Source organism: Rhipicephalus microplus, chromosome X (genome assembly GCF_043290135.1).
Source record: "Rhipicephalus microplus isolate Deutch F79 chromosome X, USDA_Rmic, whole genome shotgun sequence".
NCBI lineage: Eukaryota > Metazoa > Arthropoda > Arachnida > Ixodida > Ixodidae > Rhipicephalus > Rhipicephalus microplus.
The window spans coordinates 211,157,449-211,179,705 of NC_134710.1; the positions used below are offsets into that span (position 1 = coordinate 211,157,449).

At 43.9% G+C, this 22,257-nt stretch overlaps 1 protein-coding gene across 3 annotated transcripts in view; it reads right to left on the minus strand.

The window, feature by feature from the left end:
- The window catches only part of LOC119187719 (golgin subfamily A member 2), a 157,413-nt gene that overhangs the window by 7,413 nt on the left and 127,743 nt on the right, over window positions 1-22,257 (minus strand). For all 3 annotated transcript variants that reach the window (XM_075878546.1, XM_075878545.1, XM_075878547.1), the window contains 2 exons: window positions 16,461-16,578; window positions 11,736-11,953 (listed from right to left, as the gene is read on the minus strand). In XM_075878546.1, coding sequence (XP_075734661.1) covers window positions 11,748-11,953; window positions 16,461-16,578 — 324 coding nt within the window. In that variant the 3' untranslated portion in view covers window positions 11,736-11,747. The remainder of the gene's footprint in view (window positions 1-11,735; window positions 11,954-16,460; window positions 16,579-22,257) is intronic.

The window sequence follows — 22,257 nt, forward strand, 5'->3', positions numbered from 1 at the left end:
GCATCTGCACACGTTTGACTTGCAGCAAATCAATCAATTTCGCACGTAGTTTGCAAAGCACAGTAGTGCGCGGCTAAGCCCAGCGCCAACACTCAAGACGGTGGCAACGACTGCGTCTTCGCTGCTACCCTCTGCACCGAGAAAGGAGGACTCTCCGCGACAGCTTTCTTTTTTTTTCCTCCCTCTCTGCACGCCACTTTGAAAGGAGAAAGGTTTCTAGGTGCAGAGACAGAAAAGGGAGAAGCGTGGCACAGGCACGTCGCAGATCAGCATTTGAGAGAGAGCAAACAATCTGCCACAGTCTTTTTTTTTTTCCTTTTCTTCTTTTCCTTCTTCGAGCGCAGCATTGAGAGGTGCCCCCGCAGGATTGGGCATGGTGCTGAGAGCATTTTCGGAGCACGGTATGTTCGAATTAACCGTCGCAAGTGCTTGTGCGTTCGAATTACAGGGCGTTTTCACCCATTGGAATACACATAGTTTTGACGGGACCACAGCGTAAGTTCGAATTAGGTGTGTTAGAATTAATGAAATTCAACTGTGTTTATTTTTCGTCGCACGCGTGGTCGCGTAGCGGTTCATCAGGCTGCGAAGCGGTTTCCTTTTTTGCATGCTTATAGGTGTGCGCCCATCTGAGCATACATTGCCACAAACTGTTATAATCGATATAACCAAATAATTGTGGCTTTCCTTCAGCTTTGTTATAATGAGGTTTGAGTGTATTTCCAGAAATGTAGTCAAGATGTGCTCTCAGAACTGTTTATTTACCCCTGCGTACACCGGGCGTCAGAGTCACAAGTCATAGTCACGCAAGTCAGACAGTCACAAAGGTCTCTGAAGCAGTTGTATGTTTCTTGCTCCCAGTGAATCAACCTTGTGATTTTCATTGCGTGCGGCATAGGTGGCACCTTGTGCTAGGTATTAAAGGTACCCAGGGTGACCATCGTGGATAGCGGCGGTAATGAGGGGTCACGAACCCACAAGAGTTCGTGACCCCTTTTACCCTTAATAATAAGAGCTGTATGGGTGGCCACCTTCACTGTCATGTTTTCTTTGTTTCGCAGATATCACTGCCGTTCTTCTGAACAATGCTTCTTGCTTCTGTGCACGAGACATGAAAGTCGCTCAACAACATTACAATACTTACCTGCTTTTGCAATTTATGCTTTTCAGTATGTACAATCATTTGGAGCAGGAGAAGCACTGCTGTGGAGTATTCCTGCTTCATGTGCACCTATTGCTGATATATTAGGTTGAAAAGCAGCGTCTATTCCAGCACTTTCTTCTTTTGATTTTCGACTGTTCTTGCAACAACCAATTCATGGCCCTTTTGGCTGACGCGTGTCCACTGCCACATGTGCCATGACTGAATGCCATGCACAGGACGAATGGGTTGCCACTTCTTTGTTTTCATTTCCCTGACGACTTTGAAGTCGGCAATTAGAAGGTGAATCAGTGTCACATTCTGTAGCTTTGTGTGGAGGACATCCACCATGTCTTTCGCACACTTAATAACTGATGTGGCAGAGTTATGAAGGTTGCATAAGGTTGCATGATGCTTGACGACGCCCCCGATTCCATCGCAAGCATTCTTGCCGTGACTCACTGCCAAAAATAGCAACTACACCGAGGTGTATTTGGTCGCAAGTTCGTGGAGCTGGTATCTGTTCTTGAAATGACTCGGGGCACTGTCACTGACGTATGTGACATGTGCATAAAAGGGAGCAAGACCCTTGAGCCACTTGTGCACCTTTGTGAGAGCGTAGCATGCGTGGCCAGCGTTATCGCTTATGACAGCTGAACTTAGGTTCCTCTTCAAGTCGTGACAACACATGTAAATATGGAGACTTGGGCATTTTGCCAGTGATACGACTGAACTTCTCCCGGTAGAACTATGGTCCAGTTTTATGTGAAGTCAAATGCAGGAGATTGTCGCATCCTGTTTCGAGGGATTGTTCAGCTTCACTAATGGCTCTGCCCTGAACGTGTCGAATGTACTAGTGTCGTGTGGCACTCATTTCCTTAAGCACTGTTGAAGGTGTTGCACGAAAGTGTCCGGACTTATTGTCTTCTGACCAAGTCTTCTTTATCCCAGGTTGTGAACAAAACTTCCTCCTCTACTGGTATTCCTAGGTTGAATGAGGTAATAGCTTGAGGTGTGGGGCACGAGTCGCACAAGCACAGGAAACCCTGTGAAAATGGCGCTTTACATACGGTCATATCACTCCTTTTTTGAGTAGTGGCTATTTCTAAGGCCCGCGCACTTAGCTTGGCATCTGCACAGTGCGTGTGGGTACAAACTTCCCCAGGCAAGGTGCACACAACCCATTTCGGCCTCTGGGAGGAGAGCTTCGCCAGCCTGATACCTGTGCCTGGGTGAGCCGCTTTAAACAGACAAAATGTTTCCCAAATGGACCTGGCCATCAGCCGCTTGGAAATGTACTGTTCTTGTCCTCTTGATCTAATTGCAATGACATCTTGCTTGTTTAGGCTTTGTTGAGTACAGTTGAGCTTATCTTCAGTGTAGTATTTTATTGCTGTCTGGATGTCTTCCAGATTCAGCTTCGATCTGGTGTAGAGGTCCAGACTTGACCACACCCCAAGGGTGTCTCTGAGCTTAATGGCTTTCCGAATGAGGTCTCGAGTTGCCAATGGGATCATTTCTTGAATCTCTTGATGAGAAAGGTTCACAGGGAGCAATGTCAAGAGGCGGAAGAGTTCGTGGTACGATTCGAAGGTGTTGAACGTGTCCCTTAAATTGTGCAGCCCCTCAGGGCTGTATGCTGCTGTAAGGCTAGCAGAAATTTTCCTGGAGACAGCACCCTCCATCTCCACTTCCTTACGCTTCATGTAAGATGCTCGGTGATGCTTTATCACTTTTGCCGGAATTTTCAGGGGTGTCACATAGGTTATTTGAATGAACATGTTTAGCTCCTCAACAACAGTTTGTTCTGGCATGAAATTTTCATCAGACTGATATCCTTCTGAAGACTCTGCGGCGATTTCTTTGAATAAGTTGAAGCAGTTCTGGCACAAAATTTCGGTTTTTCTGATGAATGAGGGTTCTTCTGGCATGCGCTTTATTAATAGGGCGACATTCAAGTCTTTCACACTTCAAAAGTTCTGCTTGTAGGCAATCTTTTTCTTATTCCTCTTTAGAGAGTCAGCACAAAATGCTCGCTTTATGCTCCACAATGTAGCCATGAATCTCAGGGGAGTGATATACATGCACGTGTACTCACGTTCGTTGAAGGGGAGCCACCATTATTTCATTATATCAATTATTTTGTTGTATCGATTATGACAGGTTGTGTCAATGTATGCTCAGATGGGCGCATACCTGTAAGCATGCAAAGAAAGAAACCGCCTCACGGCCCGATGTATCGCTACGTGACCACGCGTGCCACAAAAAATAAACTCAGTCGAATCTCATTAATTCGAACTTTCAGGTAATTCGAACTCACGCTGAGGTCCCGTCAGAGCTATGTGTATACCAATGGGCAAAAACGCCCCGTAACTCGAACGTGCAAGCACTTGCGACGGTTAATTCGAACATACCGCGCTGCGAAAATGCTCTCAGCACCATGCCCAATCCCGTGGCGGCACCTCTCAACGCTGTGCACAAAGAAGGAAAAGAAGAAAAGGAAAGAAAAGACTGTGGCAGATTGTTTGCTCTCTCTCAAATGCCGATCTGCGACGGGCCTGTGCCACGCTTCTCCCTTTTCCGTCTCTCCACGTAGAGACCCTTCTCGTTTAAAAGCTGCGTGCGGAGAGAGAGGAACAAAAAAAGAAAGCTGTCGGGGAGAGTCCTTCGTTCTCGGTGTAGAGGGTAGGAGCCATGGTAGCAGCGGAGATGCAGTCATTGCCGTCGTGACAGAGAAATCGCTTTGCACTGCGGCGCCGCTTCTCAGTCATGTGACCCGTTGAGCGCTTCTTCAATCCTCTCCGCTGGCTGTGAGAGGAGGACGGCTCTCTCGGCCACGCAGGGCGTGGCTGTAAGGTCAGCGCAGGAGTTTTGAAAGAGCCGCGCCGAACGAGCGTCGAACTCCGCAGAAAACATTCGTTTTTGTGTAGTTTCTTTATAGACTATTTTATAAGACATTAGTTCGTTATATCTATTTACCGGTCAATTTTACTTCGTTACAACGAGGTTTAAAATGCACGGTTCTTAATGAAGCTTTCAAGGGAAATTTTATTTACTTCGTTATATCCATTATTTCATTATATGCAGTTACAGTATAATGACGTTTGAGTGTAGAAGTAAAAGCTGACGTCCTCTAATGACTTCAACCTTTCTGAAGCCAGTTAAACTGTTTCCTTTTTGTGTTATTTCTTTTTTATGAAACTGGCGAGCGTGGTCCCGTTGCAGACGCACTGCTTGTGCTGCCACGCACATTCTGCATTATCAGATTACCCCCATGCCACGAGAAGCGATAAATATCCAGCGGTGGATCATCTACAGCCACACTCTTCATGAGGTGTACACAGGCTAGCATTCGCAAAATACGTTGAAAGCGATTCTTGCGAAGCATTTGACTCAGTATTGCGCCATGCTCAGTGGCTCGGATCCATGTACAAGTTTTCACGAAATCCTCAGAAAAACGTAGTTATAGATTTCTCTTCAGAACTATCTGTTACTGTTTTTTTCTTGATCAATTTATCATTTATTAACTTTCACAGAACACATTCACAACATAAAAATATTGATAATGGCAACTATTGCTTCCTGCTTGCTCGATGTTGCGGTTACTCAGTTTACGTCATTTTTATCACCTTTCGTGTTTTTTAACTCTCCATTCTCACAAAAATAATGCAACATGCTTTTACAAATTAAGTTAGAGCATGTGCTTGGGTTTAATTCTGAAGAGCTTGCAGAAAATCGAAGATGGATTTTTTTACTGGTCTTCGAAATATTTCATTTTTATTGCGATAGCAATTATATGGACACTTTCAGCTGGATTTCGCCACCGGCATTGACGTAGACGTCGGCGTCGATCTCATGCACCGTATATGTAGACGTATATATATATATATATGTGAAAACGCAAGAAAGAAAAAAATTCCAGAAAAAGGAGTGTGGCATGCGGAATCGAACGAGGGACCTCCACGTCGTGAAAGCGAGGCGTTAACCACTGAGCCACTGAGAGGTACCTCCTTTAGCATTCAAACGGCAAGCTATTAATATCTACCACTTACCGCTGTTGGTGGGCATCTCAAGGGGAGGGGCTATTGTGTTTTCAGCATTATCAGCAAGATGGCGCAGTAAGCGTGTGGTGGCTCTCATCTCTCACGCGTACTTTGACCCGCGTAGAGAATAAGCGGGTGTACGCTCGATGGCGTGCCCTTATCTAGCAGTGGGGACAATCATACGTCTTGGCTAGCCTTTGAGTTTCGTCAGAACGATTCTCTTGTAGTTACCGGGCGCACAAAGGTCACTGCAATGAATGCACAGCCTCTATTTACGAAAAGAGCGCGCTTCTCAGACACAGCGAAGTAACAACTGACACACCTATTCGCGTTAACCTGTACCTGTGAGTACGTTTCATGGGTCCTTTTTACGTGAGAAACGTGGGGCATGTTTCGATCTGCTTTCCATTCTGCACGTGGCCTTCCAATTTGTCGCTATCGCGTTCATTGCTTTGCCTTTGCGGCAAAGCTGTGACTTTTCATAGACAAGTCCTCAGTTAAATGTTTCTGCTTAATGTTTGACATCAATCTCGACAATTACGTTCTGCAAAATTGTTGACACAAGATGTGGAAATTCTCCCAAAATTTCTTGGAAGTCTGACATATATATGCGCAAAGGAAAAGAAAATCTAAAATTTCAGCAATATTGAACTGTGTGCTGATTTCATTAATTTTTCGCTTGAAAGAACAGTGCTAAAACTGCCAAGCAATAACAATTTATCAAAGAAAACTAGTCTTAGTATGTGGCCTAAACTTTTCAGACCTACAGCTACAACAGTTTTTTTTGCGGGATCTCATCAAAATTCCATTTTGGCAAAATTCGAAAGAAGCGGTTGCAGCTCAGTGGACACTTATGATTTTTCTTTAAGAAGGTAATTTTTTCTTTTTTTTTTTTTTGTGAAACCAAAAGTGGTTTTGTGGTCCTGGGAACTCAGAAAAAAGAATATGTCTTTTTGGCAAAATTAAAGGGGTTTAGCGGACATGTACTGCTGTTCTTATCTGAACACAGCCTACAGTAATTTGACAGTCCTGCACAGAGAAACAGCACCCCGCAAACGCTGGACGCAGTAGCTCAGGGCATGGTAAGTCAAGACTTTGCCTCCTTGCTCTACAACCTTTTCCAAATAATGTATTGCTCCTAGCTTTATAGCAGTGGACTCCATACTGAAACCAAACATTGCAATATCACAGAATGCATGAGGAAAACAGTGTGCACCTTCAACTTGTGCAGATAGTGGTGGTTCCCTTGCTGTAACTGTTAAGACGCGGTGCTCAGCAGAGCTGTGAAAGTGAACAACTCGCGTCCCAAACAACAACTGACTTTTATTATCACCCTTCGTCTCGAAGATAACTTTCTCGTGTGGGCGCATGCGCTCTCTGCCCTGCACACAGAAGCGCCGCTTTGTGTCGCCACAGGACTCCCCCCCTAGTGACTGCGCGCACAACGGCCGCACTCGGACGACCAACTGCGGTTCATAAGTTCATGTGCACCGGGGTCTTGTACACCGTCCACTTCGCGTGAACCGTTTGAGGACTTGTTGCGGCGGCGCTACGTGGTCTGCTGGGGGTGCCTGCGAAGATGGAGCTCGAGGTGGTGCAGGTGCTTCGCTGTCAGAGTCCACGTGTGCTGGTTTTACGTGGTCTAGAGAAACCACGTCGTGATGACCACCTCTGTCGATTATAATGTGCTTGTCTGCCCGTCACAGCACCTTGAAAGGCCCGTCGTACGGGGGCCAGAGTGGATGCTGTATGGCCTCGTGCCTCACAAACACGTGATAGCAGGAGGAGAGTTCCCGATCCACGTAGACTGGCTGGGCTGAGGGCGGACGCGGAGGAACAGCGCCTAGCTTGCTCATGATGTCTCGCAGTCGCACGGCATAGTCCGCATTTCCGCACACGTTCTCGTCCTTACTGGCGCCGAAAAACTCCCCTGGGAGGCGAAGCGTTGTTCCGTACACCAGTTCAGCAGAGCAGCATCCAATATCTGCTTTCAGAGCTGTCCTAACGCCCAAAAGAATAAACGACAGTGCTTCCACCCAACTGTGACTTGCAGTAGCCATCAGGCTCGTCTTCAGATGGCAATGGAACCTTTCCACTATACCGTTGCTTATCGGATGGTAGGCCGTTGTTCTGATGCGAGAAGTACCCAAGAGCCGGGTGACACTTGCGAATAGGGCGGACTCAAACTGTGTTCCGCGATCCGTAGTCACGGTTGCCGGCACTCCAAAGCGGGCCACCCAGTGGAAGATAAATGCGCGGGCGACGGTATCAGCAGTCATGTCTGGAATGGGCAAAACCTCCAGCCATCACGTGAAGCGATCGATGCAGGTTAGCAAGTAGCTTTGCCCCTGACACAACGGCAGTGGTCCCACAATGTCAACATGCACATGAGCAAATCGACAGTCCGGCAGAGGGAAGGATCCCAAAGGGGTCACAGTACGTCGCTGAACTTTGGAGCGCTGGCATGCGAGGCACTCTTGTATCCAGTGTCGGACATCTCGGTTTATTCCTGGCCACACGAATTTCGCTGTGCATAGCTGCTACATGGCTCGAATCCCGGGGTGCGCCAGGCTGTGCAGCAAGTCAAAAATGCTGCGACGAAGGTTCGAGGGGACGAACGGTCGGGGCCCTGCCTGTAGACATGTCGCAGCATACGAATCCTGTGGGTTCTGCCAACCATTGCAACTTCAAGGCGCTGGTTGAAGACGTCAGCAAGCGCTACAATTCTCTATCACTGCGTTGAGCCGTCGTAAGTGTGGGAAGTCCACGCCGCTCGGCAGGTTGATGGCATTCACTGGACCGCGCGAAAGAGCGTCGGCAGCAGCATTGTCCATGCCACTAACATGGCATATATCTGTCGTGAATTTGGCGGTGTACGACATTTGGCGGTGCTCCCATGCCACGTGCGCACCCAAATCGGAGTTCGGGCACAATGCGTAGGTGAGTGGCTTGTGATCCGTGAGCACAAAAAATTCTTGTCCTTCCACATAATGTAGGAAATGCCGGATAGCCGCGTATATGGCCAGGATTTCCCTACCAAAGGTACTGTACCTTCGTTCGAACGAACTCAGTTTTCTGGAGAGAAAGGATATTGGTCGCCACACTCAGCTCACCCTCTGCTGCAACACGGCTCCAATCGCTGCGTCGGAGGCGTCCATCATGACGCAATGAGGAAAACCCGGCTGCGGGTACGTGAGCATGGTAGCATTTGCGAGAGCTTCCTTAATCATCCGGAATGCTTGTGTGGATTGGTCGTTCCACTGAATGGCAGTTGCTTTAGATCCAGATGCCGCAAGTAGGCTGTGGGGAGGGTGAAGGATGTTGGCGCATCTCGGGATAAACCTGCGGTATAAACTCACGAGTCCCAGGAACTCTCGAAGCTGGCGGAGGTTTTTCGGCTGTGGAAACTGCCATACTGCTTTCACCTTGTCCTTCTGGGGCTGCACTCCGGCACTTGAAATGCTGTGGCCCAAGAATGATAGTGTCGGTACCCCAAGCGCGCACTTTGCCATATTGATAACGATGCCGTTCTCTGTCAGTCCCTGAAGTACGGAACGCAGATGCCTATCGTGCTCTTTAGGAGTGCTGCTAGCAATCAGAAGATCATCGAGGTATACCTTACAAAAGTCGAGGCCACGAACAACGCCATCCATAAACCGTTGAAAAGTGGTCGTCGTTGCGTAAGCCGAAAGGCATGCATAGAAACTCAAACATTGCGAACGGCATTGTTACTGCGGTCTTGGGAATATCCTCCGGTGCTACTGGTATCTGATGATATGTCCGCACAAGATACATTTTAGAGAAAATGGTAGCACCATGGAGGAAGGAGGTCATGCCATGAATGTGCGGGACTGGGTAGCGGTCTGGCACGGTTACCCAGTTCAGCGCTCGATAGTTCCCGCAAGGGCGCCAATCACCGTCTGTCGATTTTGGGACTATGTGAAGAGGTGACACATATGGGCTGGATGAAGGATGTACTATCCTGAGTTCCATCATGAGGACAAATGCCTGTCCAGCCAATCGCAGCTTCTCAGGTGACAGGCGCCGTGGTCGCACATAGACCGGTGGGCCTGTGGTTTTGATGTGATGCAGAACGCCGTTCTTTACTTCTGGAAATGCCTGTGGCTGCCGCGTCAACTCTGAGAACTCTTGTAGTATTGCGGTGAAGTACGCTTCTCCACTCGGACTAAGCAAGGCCGGGCTCATAGAAGGGTGCCAACACGGCGTGCCTTGTACCGCTTCCCAAGAAACAGGATATTGAAGCTGTTTGTTGAGGACGTCGACTGCAGAACTGGAGAAAGTCTGTGCCTAGTATGGCAAATTTGACATCAGCAGCTATGAACACCCAGCTAAACGTTCTGCCGAAACCGAGGTTCAGCGAAAGTGAACGATGGCCATATGCTGTTATCACCGTGTTATTGACAGCTTGCAAGGGCGATGCACTAGGTTTCTTTCTTTCAGCTTGTGACGCCGGTATAACGCTCACTTCGGCGCCTGTGTCAACTAAGAAACATATTCCGTTGTAGCAGTCGGTAATAAAGAATACCCAGGGACGACTTGGAGGCAACGTATAAGCACTGGTCGCCCTCAGTGCCTGCCGCGGCTGTTTCCCGAGTGCGCGCACGATGGGACACATTTACACGCATTACTTCCGAACGTCCGATGGTACCAGCAGCTTTTGCGATAGCGGCGTGTTAGGCTCGGTTATCGTTTGCGCCCTCCTGCTTGCGTGCAAAGCTGATACTGCTTCGGCAAGTCGAGAAATCTGCTCAGGCATGTTTTGAAGTTCAATTAAAGGCTGTTGCGCTTGCACGGCAGCCATGCAAAGCTGATACTGCTTCGGCAAGTCGAGAAATCTGCTCAGGCATGTTTTGAAGTTCAATTAAAGGCTGTTGCGCTTGCACGGCAGCCATGGGTGTGGGCGAGGTCATTGCTACTAGTTTGTCAGCAAGTTTGGCGGCTGCGGTTAAATCCTTGTGCTCTGAGGCCGCGACGATCATGCAGAGGCCTGAAGGCAACTTTTGCAAAAAAAGTTCTCGGAGCAATGCTCCATCTGTCGTGGTTGATGTCTCACCGAGCAACTGTTCCATGTGCCGCAAAAGCTGACTAGGAGTACGGTCGCCGAGTTCCGTACCGCGAAGCACTGCTGCAGTCATTGTGATTCGAAGGGCGTAACTCAGCGAACAAGAGTTTCTTTCAGCGTTGCATATGCGTTTTCGACAGGTGGTGCGAGCAACAGATCCCCGATTTCCCTGGCTATGACGGGCGGCAGACTGTTGACTATGTAGTGGTATTTCCTAAGGTCTGCGGTGATTCGTCTGGCTGCAAACTGAGATTCCACTAGTATGAACCAAAGTGTGGGGTCTGCAGTCCAAAGAGAGGGCAGCTTACTGTCGACTGAGAAGACTGTCGGAGGGGCGTCGGTCGTGGACGTTGAATCCATACTGCGGCTGGTTCGACACTCCGTTCGCTGTGTCTGTATTCCGGGTCACCAATGTTGAGACGCGGCGCTCGGCAGAGCTGGGCAAGTGAACATTCCCGTCCCAAACAACATCTGACTTTTATTATCACCTTTCATCTCGAAGATAACTTTCTCGTGCAGGCGCATGCGCTTTCTGCCCCGCACACAGAAGCGCCGCTTTGTGTCGCTACATAACCGTGGCATCATTCATATCCCTGTCGTACAGGCACCTGTTAACTGAACTCTTTTATTTTTATCTCAAGGGAGGTGCACTCAGTGTCCTATAATCTCTGTGTAAGAAAGTTTAATAGAGTTTTGAGCAAAGGAAGTTCTGCAATTTCCATTGACAACTAATAGGGGTAACCTAGCCACCAGCAAATTGACGTTCTAAGAAAACTGTGAACATCAAATTGCGACAATCAATTAAATGATTCTGGAGTGTGTGAGACAGGGAATAGCAGTTCTGAAGAACATTGCAAAGAATTATTACAGACAATGAAAACCTGAGTCGGCTTCTTTCACCAGTGGTCGTGACTAAACAAATATGCACCAACACAAATGTTCAGCTGCACAAACTATCATCATCACAGAAACAAGTCCCCATGATAAGAATGAAAACATATCACTGCTTATAGATTAATAAAGTATGGGTTTCCTCAAAATAATGTATGACACAGAAAATTAAAATGCTCTTAAGATACAAAAATTTGTACACTGGTGTAAGCACAGTAGCAGCTAATACCGGTAAGCTCTTTGTAGCTTCTTTCCCCAGGTTTGTCCAGCACCATGTAACATAACTATAACTCTCTTCATGAAAATCATATTTTATAGAGTTTTATATTTATTGGTTTCCAAAGACTTTTCATTTGCTCGAGTGACAAATGAATGTTATACATTATTAATTTTAGTTTTAATTTAAAGCGATTGGTAGATTTAACCGCATTATTCATAAATTGTGAGCGTCCTTATGCTGATTCCAGAAGGAAACTTGCCAAACCAGCAAAAATGCATTTTTGTTCAACAATGTTTTTTTATGTTGATGGTACAAAAATCAAAATATTCAAAAGTACTTTACAAAATGCAAACCTGCCTCAGTTTGCTCCTAGACAGTCAGCAAACGTCCTGAGCACACAGGGCATGGATGGAACGTGTCCGGAACAGGTGAGCCTTCAACAGCACTTGAGCTTTCAATCTCAGTTAAGAGATGCATAATTTTTTGTGCAGTGACATCTTCCTGCTTCTCATCTGAGGAGCCATTTAATGATTTGCTCCCAGTATCTCCAGCGTTTGGTCCATTTTGAAGAGCATCTGTAAATGTTAGCAAAGTATAAATTAGCTCTACCACTTGAACTTCTATTCTACATATAAATTGTGCATTGTAAACACAGTCGATAGTACTACAGCTATGCGAATAGCAAAATTATGAGTGATAAGTGAGTTCGAACATTGTGGTGCGAGTGCGAATTACATAGAATATATTTCTAATATTTCTCGAATATTTCTAGAATATTTTTTGAGCACTTCTAAGTGAAGTTGAAATTGAAGAAAAAAAGAGTAGGAGAGGCTTCCTAGGGACGCTGCTATCTTATATTCCTATGAGATAGCAACATGAAAGTGTTTCTTTTCGAAAGCTAGGTTCATGAAACGCTGGCGGTATGGTGTTTCAAAGTTGTCATATCAGGAGTGAGGTAGTACAGAGACCAATTGTATTAATGTACATGATTTGGTGCAATTAAAGTGTTGCCAACAGCACTTTACATGTGAAAGTGAAAGATGCTATTTTCTGAGCCCCTCTTCCTTTTTCAACTTCTGTTGAAGCCCAACTGATTTGGAGAACAAGGGTGTGCTCCCTTAAGCATGGAGTTCCAAACATGCCTTGTAGAAGTGAATATGTACCAAAAACATCTGAAAATTTGGATGACAGAAATCTTTGGCAGCGGGTTTTTCAGACTTCCTGCGCTAATTTTAGGTCCAAAACAGCATTGAGCCTCCCCCTACCCTGTCACATCTATCGTCTCCATGTCGGAAGCAGTGTTTTATTAAGTCAATACATTTACAACCGTAACGGAGACTGAAACATAGCTTTTCAGCAATACAAGAGTGTAATGAGGTGAAACATGCTAACATTCTGAAGGGATCATTTTTAATTGGGCATTTACTGTATTCGTCTTTGGGAAGTTCAAATAGTTTAGAATAATAAAATTCTAGGGTGAATCAAATGAAATAGTAAACACTATTAGAAAATTGTTTGAAATTTCGAATGTTTGCACACCACTAGATATTACACAAATTTATAAAAGTTATAAATTTATAAAAGAACCCAAAAGCACAACAGCTACCAGATGTGGTATGAAGTGGGATAGAGGCTATTAAATCTGTGTAAGGATAATGCGCTGGGAAATGGCTTCCTGACAGCCACTGCCATGTTCTTTCAGATTGGTTTAATGCCGGCAACAGGCATGGAGCCACATAATCTTATTTCATTCGGCAACACTTAGAAAAACCTATCACTGGACCCAACGAAAAATGCCCTGGCCTGGAAGGCTGGTCAAGTTACAGACACGTATTTTGGCCTGCAACACAGCTGCTAGCGAAAGCCAATTTGATAAAGCTATGGACAATTCTAGGCTATTGGAAAGAATTTGGGGCCCGCTTTATGTATGCTCATGCATGTGTTTGTATGCATGCAGGTAGTATATTCACCCTGTCCGTACATCGAAACTTCCATAATGCTGATGTAGATGGTGTGCCAATTATGGCTCTAACTGACACTGGTGTGCACATGTCTGTTATGAATGCTAACCTTTGAAATCACCTAAAAAAAAGTTGTTATGCCTGCTCAAATGCCTGTGATCAATGTCACTGATAATGCAAAGTGTAAAAAAATGTACAATATGTAAATACTTTGCAGTGAAAGGTTTAAACACTTTTGGGGCCTACAGACTCATTTGTACTGTACGTATGACATGGCTAATAACCTCCAAATAGCCCATGTAGTTGTGGCAGCAGGGCCTTTATTTTAAAAAAACCTACCAATTTTTTCCCCAGCTTCCTTTGCTGATGAAACTCATTTATTCCAAATATGTATGCATTTTACACCGGTTTTCAGCATTTGCTGGCTGGTTTAATTTTCTAAATGAATGGATAATAAAACCCCATATAAAACAACCACCATTCCCATGCATGTATGGTGATATTTAAGATATTGATTCCGTCAAGATCATCACAGTTAAGTTTTGAAGGTCCAGGAATATGTAATCTAATATGTAATATGTGCTTAGAACTTCTAAGAACATGCAGCATTTGCCTTGACTACAATGTTTTTTAGTCTTAAAAGAATTCTAAATTGGTCTGTTGGAAAAACAGAGTATTAAAAAGTTTAAAAATGCACAGTTTCAATTTGGCTCGCACATATACCAAGAAAAGTGGCTGAGAACTAGGCTCAGTACCGACACAAATTATGGCGCTGGTGTAATTTGCAGTGCAGGTTCAGAATAGTGTGAATAAAACATAAATATTAAGAAAGTTTAAAAAACTTTATCCAGAAAATTTTGATACCCTTATAGTATAAGCAGTATACTGTCAATAGCCTCCAGATTTTCATTTATTGCATATCATTCAATTGCTTATTAGTATGTGGTAATGATCTCATGGCATTCTGATTATTAGCCTTTAAAATACAATTAAAAATATAATTAAAATTACAAGAGAGCTGTATATACTAACGAATCAGCAACAGATGAATACAGATCGTGTCTGCCATTACTTGTCAACTGTTTCTGAAATAAGGATTAAGCATTTAAATTTAAGCAAAAGGCAACCAGATTCTGATATCCCACTTAGTTTTACAAAATACAGTAAACTCCCATTAAGACAAATTCTTGCTCAAGATAAACAACAGATGTATGTTCATTTGTTTTCCTATAAACTCAATACAAAAAAAATCTGCTTAAGACAACATGGTAACAGGCTTCTTCTGTTATAATGAACTCTTACAGTGACTGACGAGAATGGCAATTCTGTGCAACAAACATTGTAGACTTGATAGAGCATTCAGGTGAACAAGAGCAAGCGAAATAGGGAAAAAGATAAATTTTCTGTCACGAAAACTCAAAGCAAATTGCGACGTGGAAGGAGAAAGTGGAAAAGAAACATTAGCACATAAAGCTGAAATCTTCCTCACCCCTAGCCTGTAAGTAGAGAAAGGGCAGGCTTTATCAGAAAAGAGAGCAACAAAAAGCTCTCAGGAGTGTCTGAAGTCCCCTTAAGGTAAACTGCCTAACAGGCCTAACTACAGGGACCCTTAAGCCATTGTGTTATTTTATTCTCCCTGTTTTCCTCAGTTCACCAACAGGAGTACGATGGAGAACAGAAAAACACAAGAGTTTGGCTAAAGAGGCAAATGCAAAGAATAGGGGACGAAGAAAAAACCAAATGAATGGGAAAATGGGAACAAAAATTGTCTGTGCATTATAATCTCATACGAAACTGAAACTATGTTAGAAGCACTAGCACTCCCTTTAGAGGGGCCAGATGCTTTGTCATCGCTGTCGCACAATGGTGCCCAAGCACATGTGGTCAGTTCACGTTGTTTTGCATAGAACCTGTGCGCACTGTATCTGTTCCGAATGAAGTGCAAATTGTGATGTTTCATTTTTATTATAAAAGTGCACGACAAATCAAGTTGATTTCGCACTAAATATAGCTGCATCATGTCTATTTTGTGTGCCCAAAGCTTGTGACCGTGAGTAGCCCAAACAGAGATCTTCAGCTGCACGTCAATCAGGAAAAGTTACTGTGAGCTGAAAGCAAGAAAATATCCAAACTTCGAAAAAAAAAAAATGTCGGAGACTTTCTCAAGCAACTCGGCGTATATTGGCTTTTTCAAGGTTAGACCATGCAATAGAAGCATATCCTTAAGTGATATCAAAGCCAGTAAAACACGCTCACAGAAGGTGAACAGCCAGAAGAAAAACTTTTTGCCTTCTTTGAAGGAAAATTGGGCTTCTCTCTCCCACTTTTTTTTTTCTGATCACGAAATAGGGTCGCACTAGTTTTACTGTTAAGATGTGGTAGCAATTTATTCATGAGCATATTTATTATGAGCTCGCAAAATCAATTGCTCACGATAATCATGTAAACACACTACTTAAAGCATAGTTTTCATCAAGCTGAGCCAAATAAATGCTTTTTATTGTTCCATTCTTCCACATTGCAAGTATACTCTATGCAGTGTTTTGAAGCAACATATCTGGATGCACTTGTCATGTTAGCATCTATTTTTTTGGGCGCACTTCTGATAAGACGAACTCCTGATGAGATGACCATAGTCCCTTCAAGTTTTTTTAACTGGAGTCTACTGTAATCCCATCTGTAACCATATCTCACCAACAAAACACTTAATGCAAGAGTTTTGCATTAACACTTAATGCAAAACACTTAATGCAAGAGGTGGAATGTTTCAAGAGACTAATGCAGCTCTCTCTCCTTGGGTGCATAAACTGTAGTGACCATCTCTGTAATATGCTGCCATTTTACAAGCTCTTACAAGACTGCTGGCCTTGCAAACCCAGGGATGTACAGTAAGAAAATGTGCACATACAGCTATGGGTTTGGACTAGATGCCTGTTTCAATTTTTTCGTAACAAGCACATAAATCTCACTCTTGATCGGGAAATGGCATCAAATCATTTGTGATGTTCCGATTTCACAATGAAAGTATGGTAATTCTTAATATTCAAATTTAATTGTTTCCAAAATATTTATCAAGGCCTTTTTCAACAACATAACAAATACATAAGGAATGCACGCTCACCAGACAATGATGACACTGTGAGGGCTTTCCCTGGAAGAGGCAGAAGGGGCTCACCCGATTGCTGTTGGCGCTCTTCCAACAAGCGCACAATGAGGCACTGTAATTCAGCCAACTTGGCCTAGGATTAATGCAAGAACCACAGTGACAACCTTGTAACTGAGGCTAAGACTTTAAACACATCAAACTGCTGAATACTGTCATACTTACGAGACATTGAACAATGCTGACCTTTTACTCTTTCAATTATTGACCCAAAATAATCTCAAGCTAGACTCCAACCAAAAAAAAAACATCTATTTATTTCTTAATGGGGGTACACTGAGCAGATACACCCTCACTGCGAAATTTGTCAACTCAAATAAGCAAATGCTTCACAAAAACGTAGTCACAAACATGCCTGGTACAAAAACTTAAACAGAGGATACCATACATGAAGTTATCATAACTCCTGTATTTATGCTAATTGGTCACTTCCACACATACTTTCATTTGTCCATTCACTTATTATTTAGAGCTCATCGACCTGCTACAGAAGAATACATGAGCAGATAGTTGTGACTATTGGCAGCACAGAACACAACTACTAAGCCTTATCAGTGGCTGTGCAAGGCGTTACTGTCATCAGCGATAAGACGACAAGAAAATGCGGTGCAAAAAAAGAGGGGCCTATAGCTGCCTTTGTCGCATAATCTATGGAATATAAAAGAAGGAGATTATTTCCGAGGGGCTCGTTTCTTTGTCAGGTATAACCAGTGATTTCTGTTATAGCTGTATAAGTAGTGCAGTGAACAAGCAATTTGATGGTTGTGGGTTCGGATCCCATCAACTGAAGGGGTGATTTTTCATCCACTTAATTTCATTTCAATTTATGCCATGATTACTACACTACAGTCGAAAACAATAAATAAAGGCTTTCCTTGGCCTGATTTTCAGTTGGATTCATTTGGTTGCATTTAATTTATGATAAATAATTTGATTATACAGCAACCTAAATTCTAATATAGTTTTTAAAAAACATTGCACGGACCTTTTAACCACTCAGGCAGGGCACCCACAGAGCAAAGTGGCTGGTAAAGCATAAGTTACGATAAAGAGATAAAGAAAGAAGTGTAAATATTAATGAGAAGTAACAGACAATGATGCCAAGAGAAGTATAGGGGATGTTATTAGAAGCAACTGTATGCAAATGTGAAAAAAGAAAAGTGGATGAAAAAATAACCTGCCACCAGCAGGATCTGAACCTGTGGCCTTCGAATAACACATCCAATGCTCTACCACTGAGCTACGGAGGCGGTCTTCATCCTTCCACTCCATAGCGTACACAGTCGATCCAGCATATATCGAACTCGAAGGGGATCCCGAAATAGTTTGATATATTGAAAATTCTAAATATAAATTATGCATAATTAAGGTGTAAGTTAGAGCTTCTCAGGCCTCTAAACAGTTTTCTAAAATCGCAACAAGTGCTAACATAATGGTTTGCTTCACAGTATGATAAAGAACAAGGTGTGAACATTTTTATTTGCAAGTTAATGCACTTTATTTGGCTTGAAAATAGTTCTAAACCTGTATCACTTCTTGCGCGCAGTCTAAATCCTCAATATCACTGAAACTTTCCTACAAAGAAAATCCAGCTCATTCGGCCCCAACAGTGTTGATTGATGCTGAGTACCAAGGTAAGCTCCGTAGAGTGTTAGAAGGTTGGGTAGTGGCGAAAGCAACACACTTCCGCAGCACCGACAACGTCGGCCATGATCTCGGCATGAATGCATTCAAAAACAGCGACATTATCATCTGCTCCAATGAAGCCACTTGCTGTAAGAGATGGTGCACGGAAACGCTAACAAGTCGCAGAATTCACTGAGGCACCGAATGCCGTGGTCAGGATTCATGGCGCACCCAAAGTCATCACCAGGCCCCAAAGCCCGCAAGGAAACAGTTTACGATGGTGCTTTACTTGATGTCGCTCCTAGCACCAGTGATAATTTTTGTAGCTAAGAGCAGATCAATGTTTATTTCCTACTCTCAAATGATGATTTACCAGGTACAAGGTGAGAAGTACACAAGTCTATTAGCCACAAAAGACAACACTGCCCATAAATGAGCAAGCTTTCACCATCAACATGTTGGTGATAACTATTTCACTTGTGGCTCTGTTGTTTTGTAGTAAGCAGGCGCTGCTTTGGTGCGAAAAACTAGAAAGAAAGTGTAGCCTCTGAGATAGGTGCTTTAAAAATTAAAAACAAAAACAAAAATGCGTCACAAGGTTGCACATTTTGAAGGCCATGCTTTTCCGTTCGCATGCCTTGTGCACGAGCGAATGCGAACATGGCAATGAGATCGCCGAATCACTTCGTTTTGGTGCCCTCAGCAATAGGACTTTTAGAAAAACACCATGCCCGTGCATTAAAACCTGCAGATCATGCATCAAAGCATATCGGTACACTCGCAAGTGCTGGGTAGCGAACTAGATCAATGCAATGGAGTTTCGCCTTTTCACTTTTCTTCCTTTTTATTACCTGTGAGCGAAAAGAGATCAGAACTTGTTAGAATGCGGCTGAGAAATCACTATTCATTAGAAAAAATGCAATTTCTGGACTTTGGCCGCAGCTCAGCATTCGATATAGCGCATGTTCTGCTGTGCGGGAGTTCGATATACATGTGCACCAGTGCTATACTTTTGCACGGGGAGTTCAAAAGGATTTTTCAACAGTTTGGTATAGCCAATAATTTGATATATTCGAGTTTGCTATATCTGGAATCGACTGTATATATAATTTTATAATGTTTTATGTATTTATTAACAGTACCTTACAGAGCCCTTGAGGGGCATTGTGTAAAGGGGGTGATACAGATAATATATATATATATATATATATATATATATATAATGGCATTTATTAGCCGGCACACAGCGAGCATACACAATGGCGACAATAACGGGGCCAAGCACGGACTCACAGCGCGGGCGGTGTCCTTTTTGGGTAGACCCACTAGAAAGCACTTGAGAGTTCGATTCATTTCAGTGTTCGGAGGCTTCTTTACAATTACCCCGGGGTCGAAGAGGGAGCCGCCTGGCGACCTAACAGCTTGTCACTATGAGCGGGTCATAGTAAGCCTTCAAGCGCTCCACGTTGACTATGTCGCGCTCGCGATGGCGCATGTCCGAAGATTGTTCAATTGGTTCGATTCGATAAGATAGTTGACTGGAGATGTGCGCTCGATCACATGGTAAGGACCTTCATATTTCAGGAGTAGTTTGGAAGAAAGGCCAGCTACAGAGGTCGGGATTGAGAGCCGTACAAGGGAACCAGGAAGGAACATGGGCTCAGAAGTGGCAGAGCCATCACGAATACTTTTTTGCCGCTCTTGCTCATGCATCGTAAAAGTCTTGGCAAGCTCGCGACACTCTTCAGCAAGCCTGGCTGTCTCAGAAACAGGTGTACACTCAGATGGATCCAGCGTGTACGGGTGTATCGTGTCGATGGTGTGTGATGGGTGCCTTCCGAACAGCAAGAAAGGTGAAAAATCGGTCGTGCTCTGAGGGTGGTGTTGTAGGCGTAGGTGATGAAGGGCAGTATAGTATCCAAGTTCGAGTGGTTGGCGGCGACGTACATCGAAAGCATGTCGCCGAGGGTGCGGTTAAAGCGTTCGGTGAGACCATTCGTCTGCGGGTGGTAAGCAGTAGTTTGGTAGTGGACAGAATGGCACTCAGTGAGAATGCTGTCGACGACTTCTGACAAGGAGACACGGCGTCGATCATTGAGAAGATCCTGGGGTGGACCGTGGTGCAGTATGAATCGATGTAGTAGGAAGGACGCAACATCATGCGCAGTAGCTGCAGGGAGAGCGGCAGTTTTGGCGTATCGCGTTAAATGATCTACAGCGACGATGGCCCAGCGGTTGCCAGCGGACGTCAAAGGAAGTGGTCCATACAAATCGATACCTATGCGCCCAAATGGACGGTCAGGGCAAGGTAACGGTTGCAGACCGGCTGGTGACATGAGTGCTGACGGTTTGCAGCGTTGGCAAGCGAGGCAGGAGCGAACAAGCTGCTGCACGTAGCGGTACATCCCGCACCAGAAGTAGCGTTGTCGAATGCGATGGTAGGTTTTGAATACCCCAGAGTGCGCACATTGCAGATCAGAATGGAAGGATTCACATATCTCCGACCACAGACTGCAGGGTATCACGAGTAACCACTGCTGGCCATCAGCGTCGTAATTACGTCGGTGCAGGAGGCTGTCACGAATGGCGAAATGGTGAGCTCGACAACGAAAGGCACGCGTGGATATACATGTGCACCAGTGCCATACTATTGCACGGGGAATTCAGGGGGATTTTTCAACAGTTCAGTATAGCCAATAATTTGATATATTCGAGTTTGCTATATCTGGAATCGACTGTATATTTAATTTTATAAATTTTTATGTATTTATTAACAGTACCTTACAGAGCCCTCGAGGGGCATTGTGTAAGAGGGGTGGTACAGATAATATATATATATATATATATATATATATATGAGATCTAACAGACAGTAATGCCAAGGAATGTATAGGGGAAGTTATTAGAATCAATGGAATGAAAATAAGAAGAAAGAAAAGCGGGTGAAAAAATAACCAGCCGTGAGCAGGAATCGAATAACGCGTTCGATGCTCAGAGCATTGAACGCGTTATTCGAAGGTCGTAGGTTCGATTCCTGCTCATGGCTGGTAATTTTTTCACCCACTTTTCTTTCTTCTTATTTACATTCCATTGGTTCTAATAACTTGCCCTATACAATCCTTGGCATTACTATCTGTTAGATCTCATTAATATTGTGTCAAAACACGGAAAAACGAGCTCTTAAGTATACACTTCTTTCCCTTATATATATATATATATATATATATATATATATATGCAAACATTAATTATTAGAGAAAATACAATTCAACTTATGAACATGTAAGCACATACTAGAAAAGTAAGTTACAATATATGAAGGGGTGAAGGTGAAATATCAAAAATATTTTGACAGTACCTACAAACTAGCAATAGTGAAAAAAAAACACTGACATAAAAGTTTATTGTAAATAAACGTACAGAATGCAAAAAAAAAAAAAACAGAAGAAAGGAGGATAAAAAACCCATCAGCAACAGTACTATAAGCACAGATGATTATGAAGATGTGATACAGCAGTTTTCGGTGCATAAGTACTTTTTACGAGTATGACAGAAACTTTGTGTGGTCTTTAAACCCATTTGAACGTAAGAGTGTCAGTCAGTGCAGCCAGCAGCCATTCCCGCAAATATTAAACTTCAGCAGTTGGCGTCACATGGCAAATGATCTTAGTGTGAGCTGGCAGCTGACTCTCGCATAATATCTGAAAGCACCAAGTTTGCCAGAACGAGACCCTTGCTATGACTGAAGGAAATAATTGGGAATTGAAGGGCTAGTTTTCTTTGTTAGAGACAATATTAATGAGAACTAACACACAATGATGCTAAGAAAAGTATAGGAGATGTCATTAGAAGTAACTGTAATGTAAATGTGTAGAAATAACAGAGGACAAAAAGATAACTTGCCGCTGGCAGAGACTGAACCTGTAACCTTCGAATAATGCATTCAATGCTCTATCACTGAGCTATCGCAGTGGTCCTCCCTCTGTGCACTTTATAGGGTATATATGGCTACTGAAGGACCTGAATGACGCTCCCACGTTTAAACGCACATTATACACCTTATAAAGTGGGCGGAGGGATGACCGCCACTGTAGCTCAGTGGTAGAGCATCGGACGCATTATTCAAAGG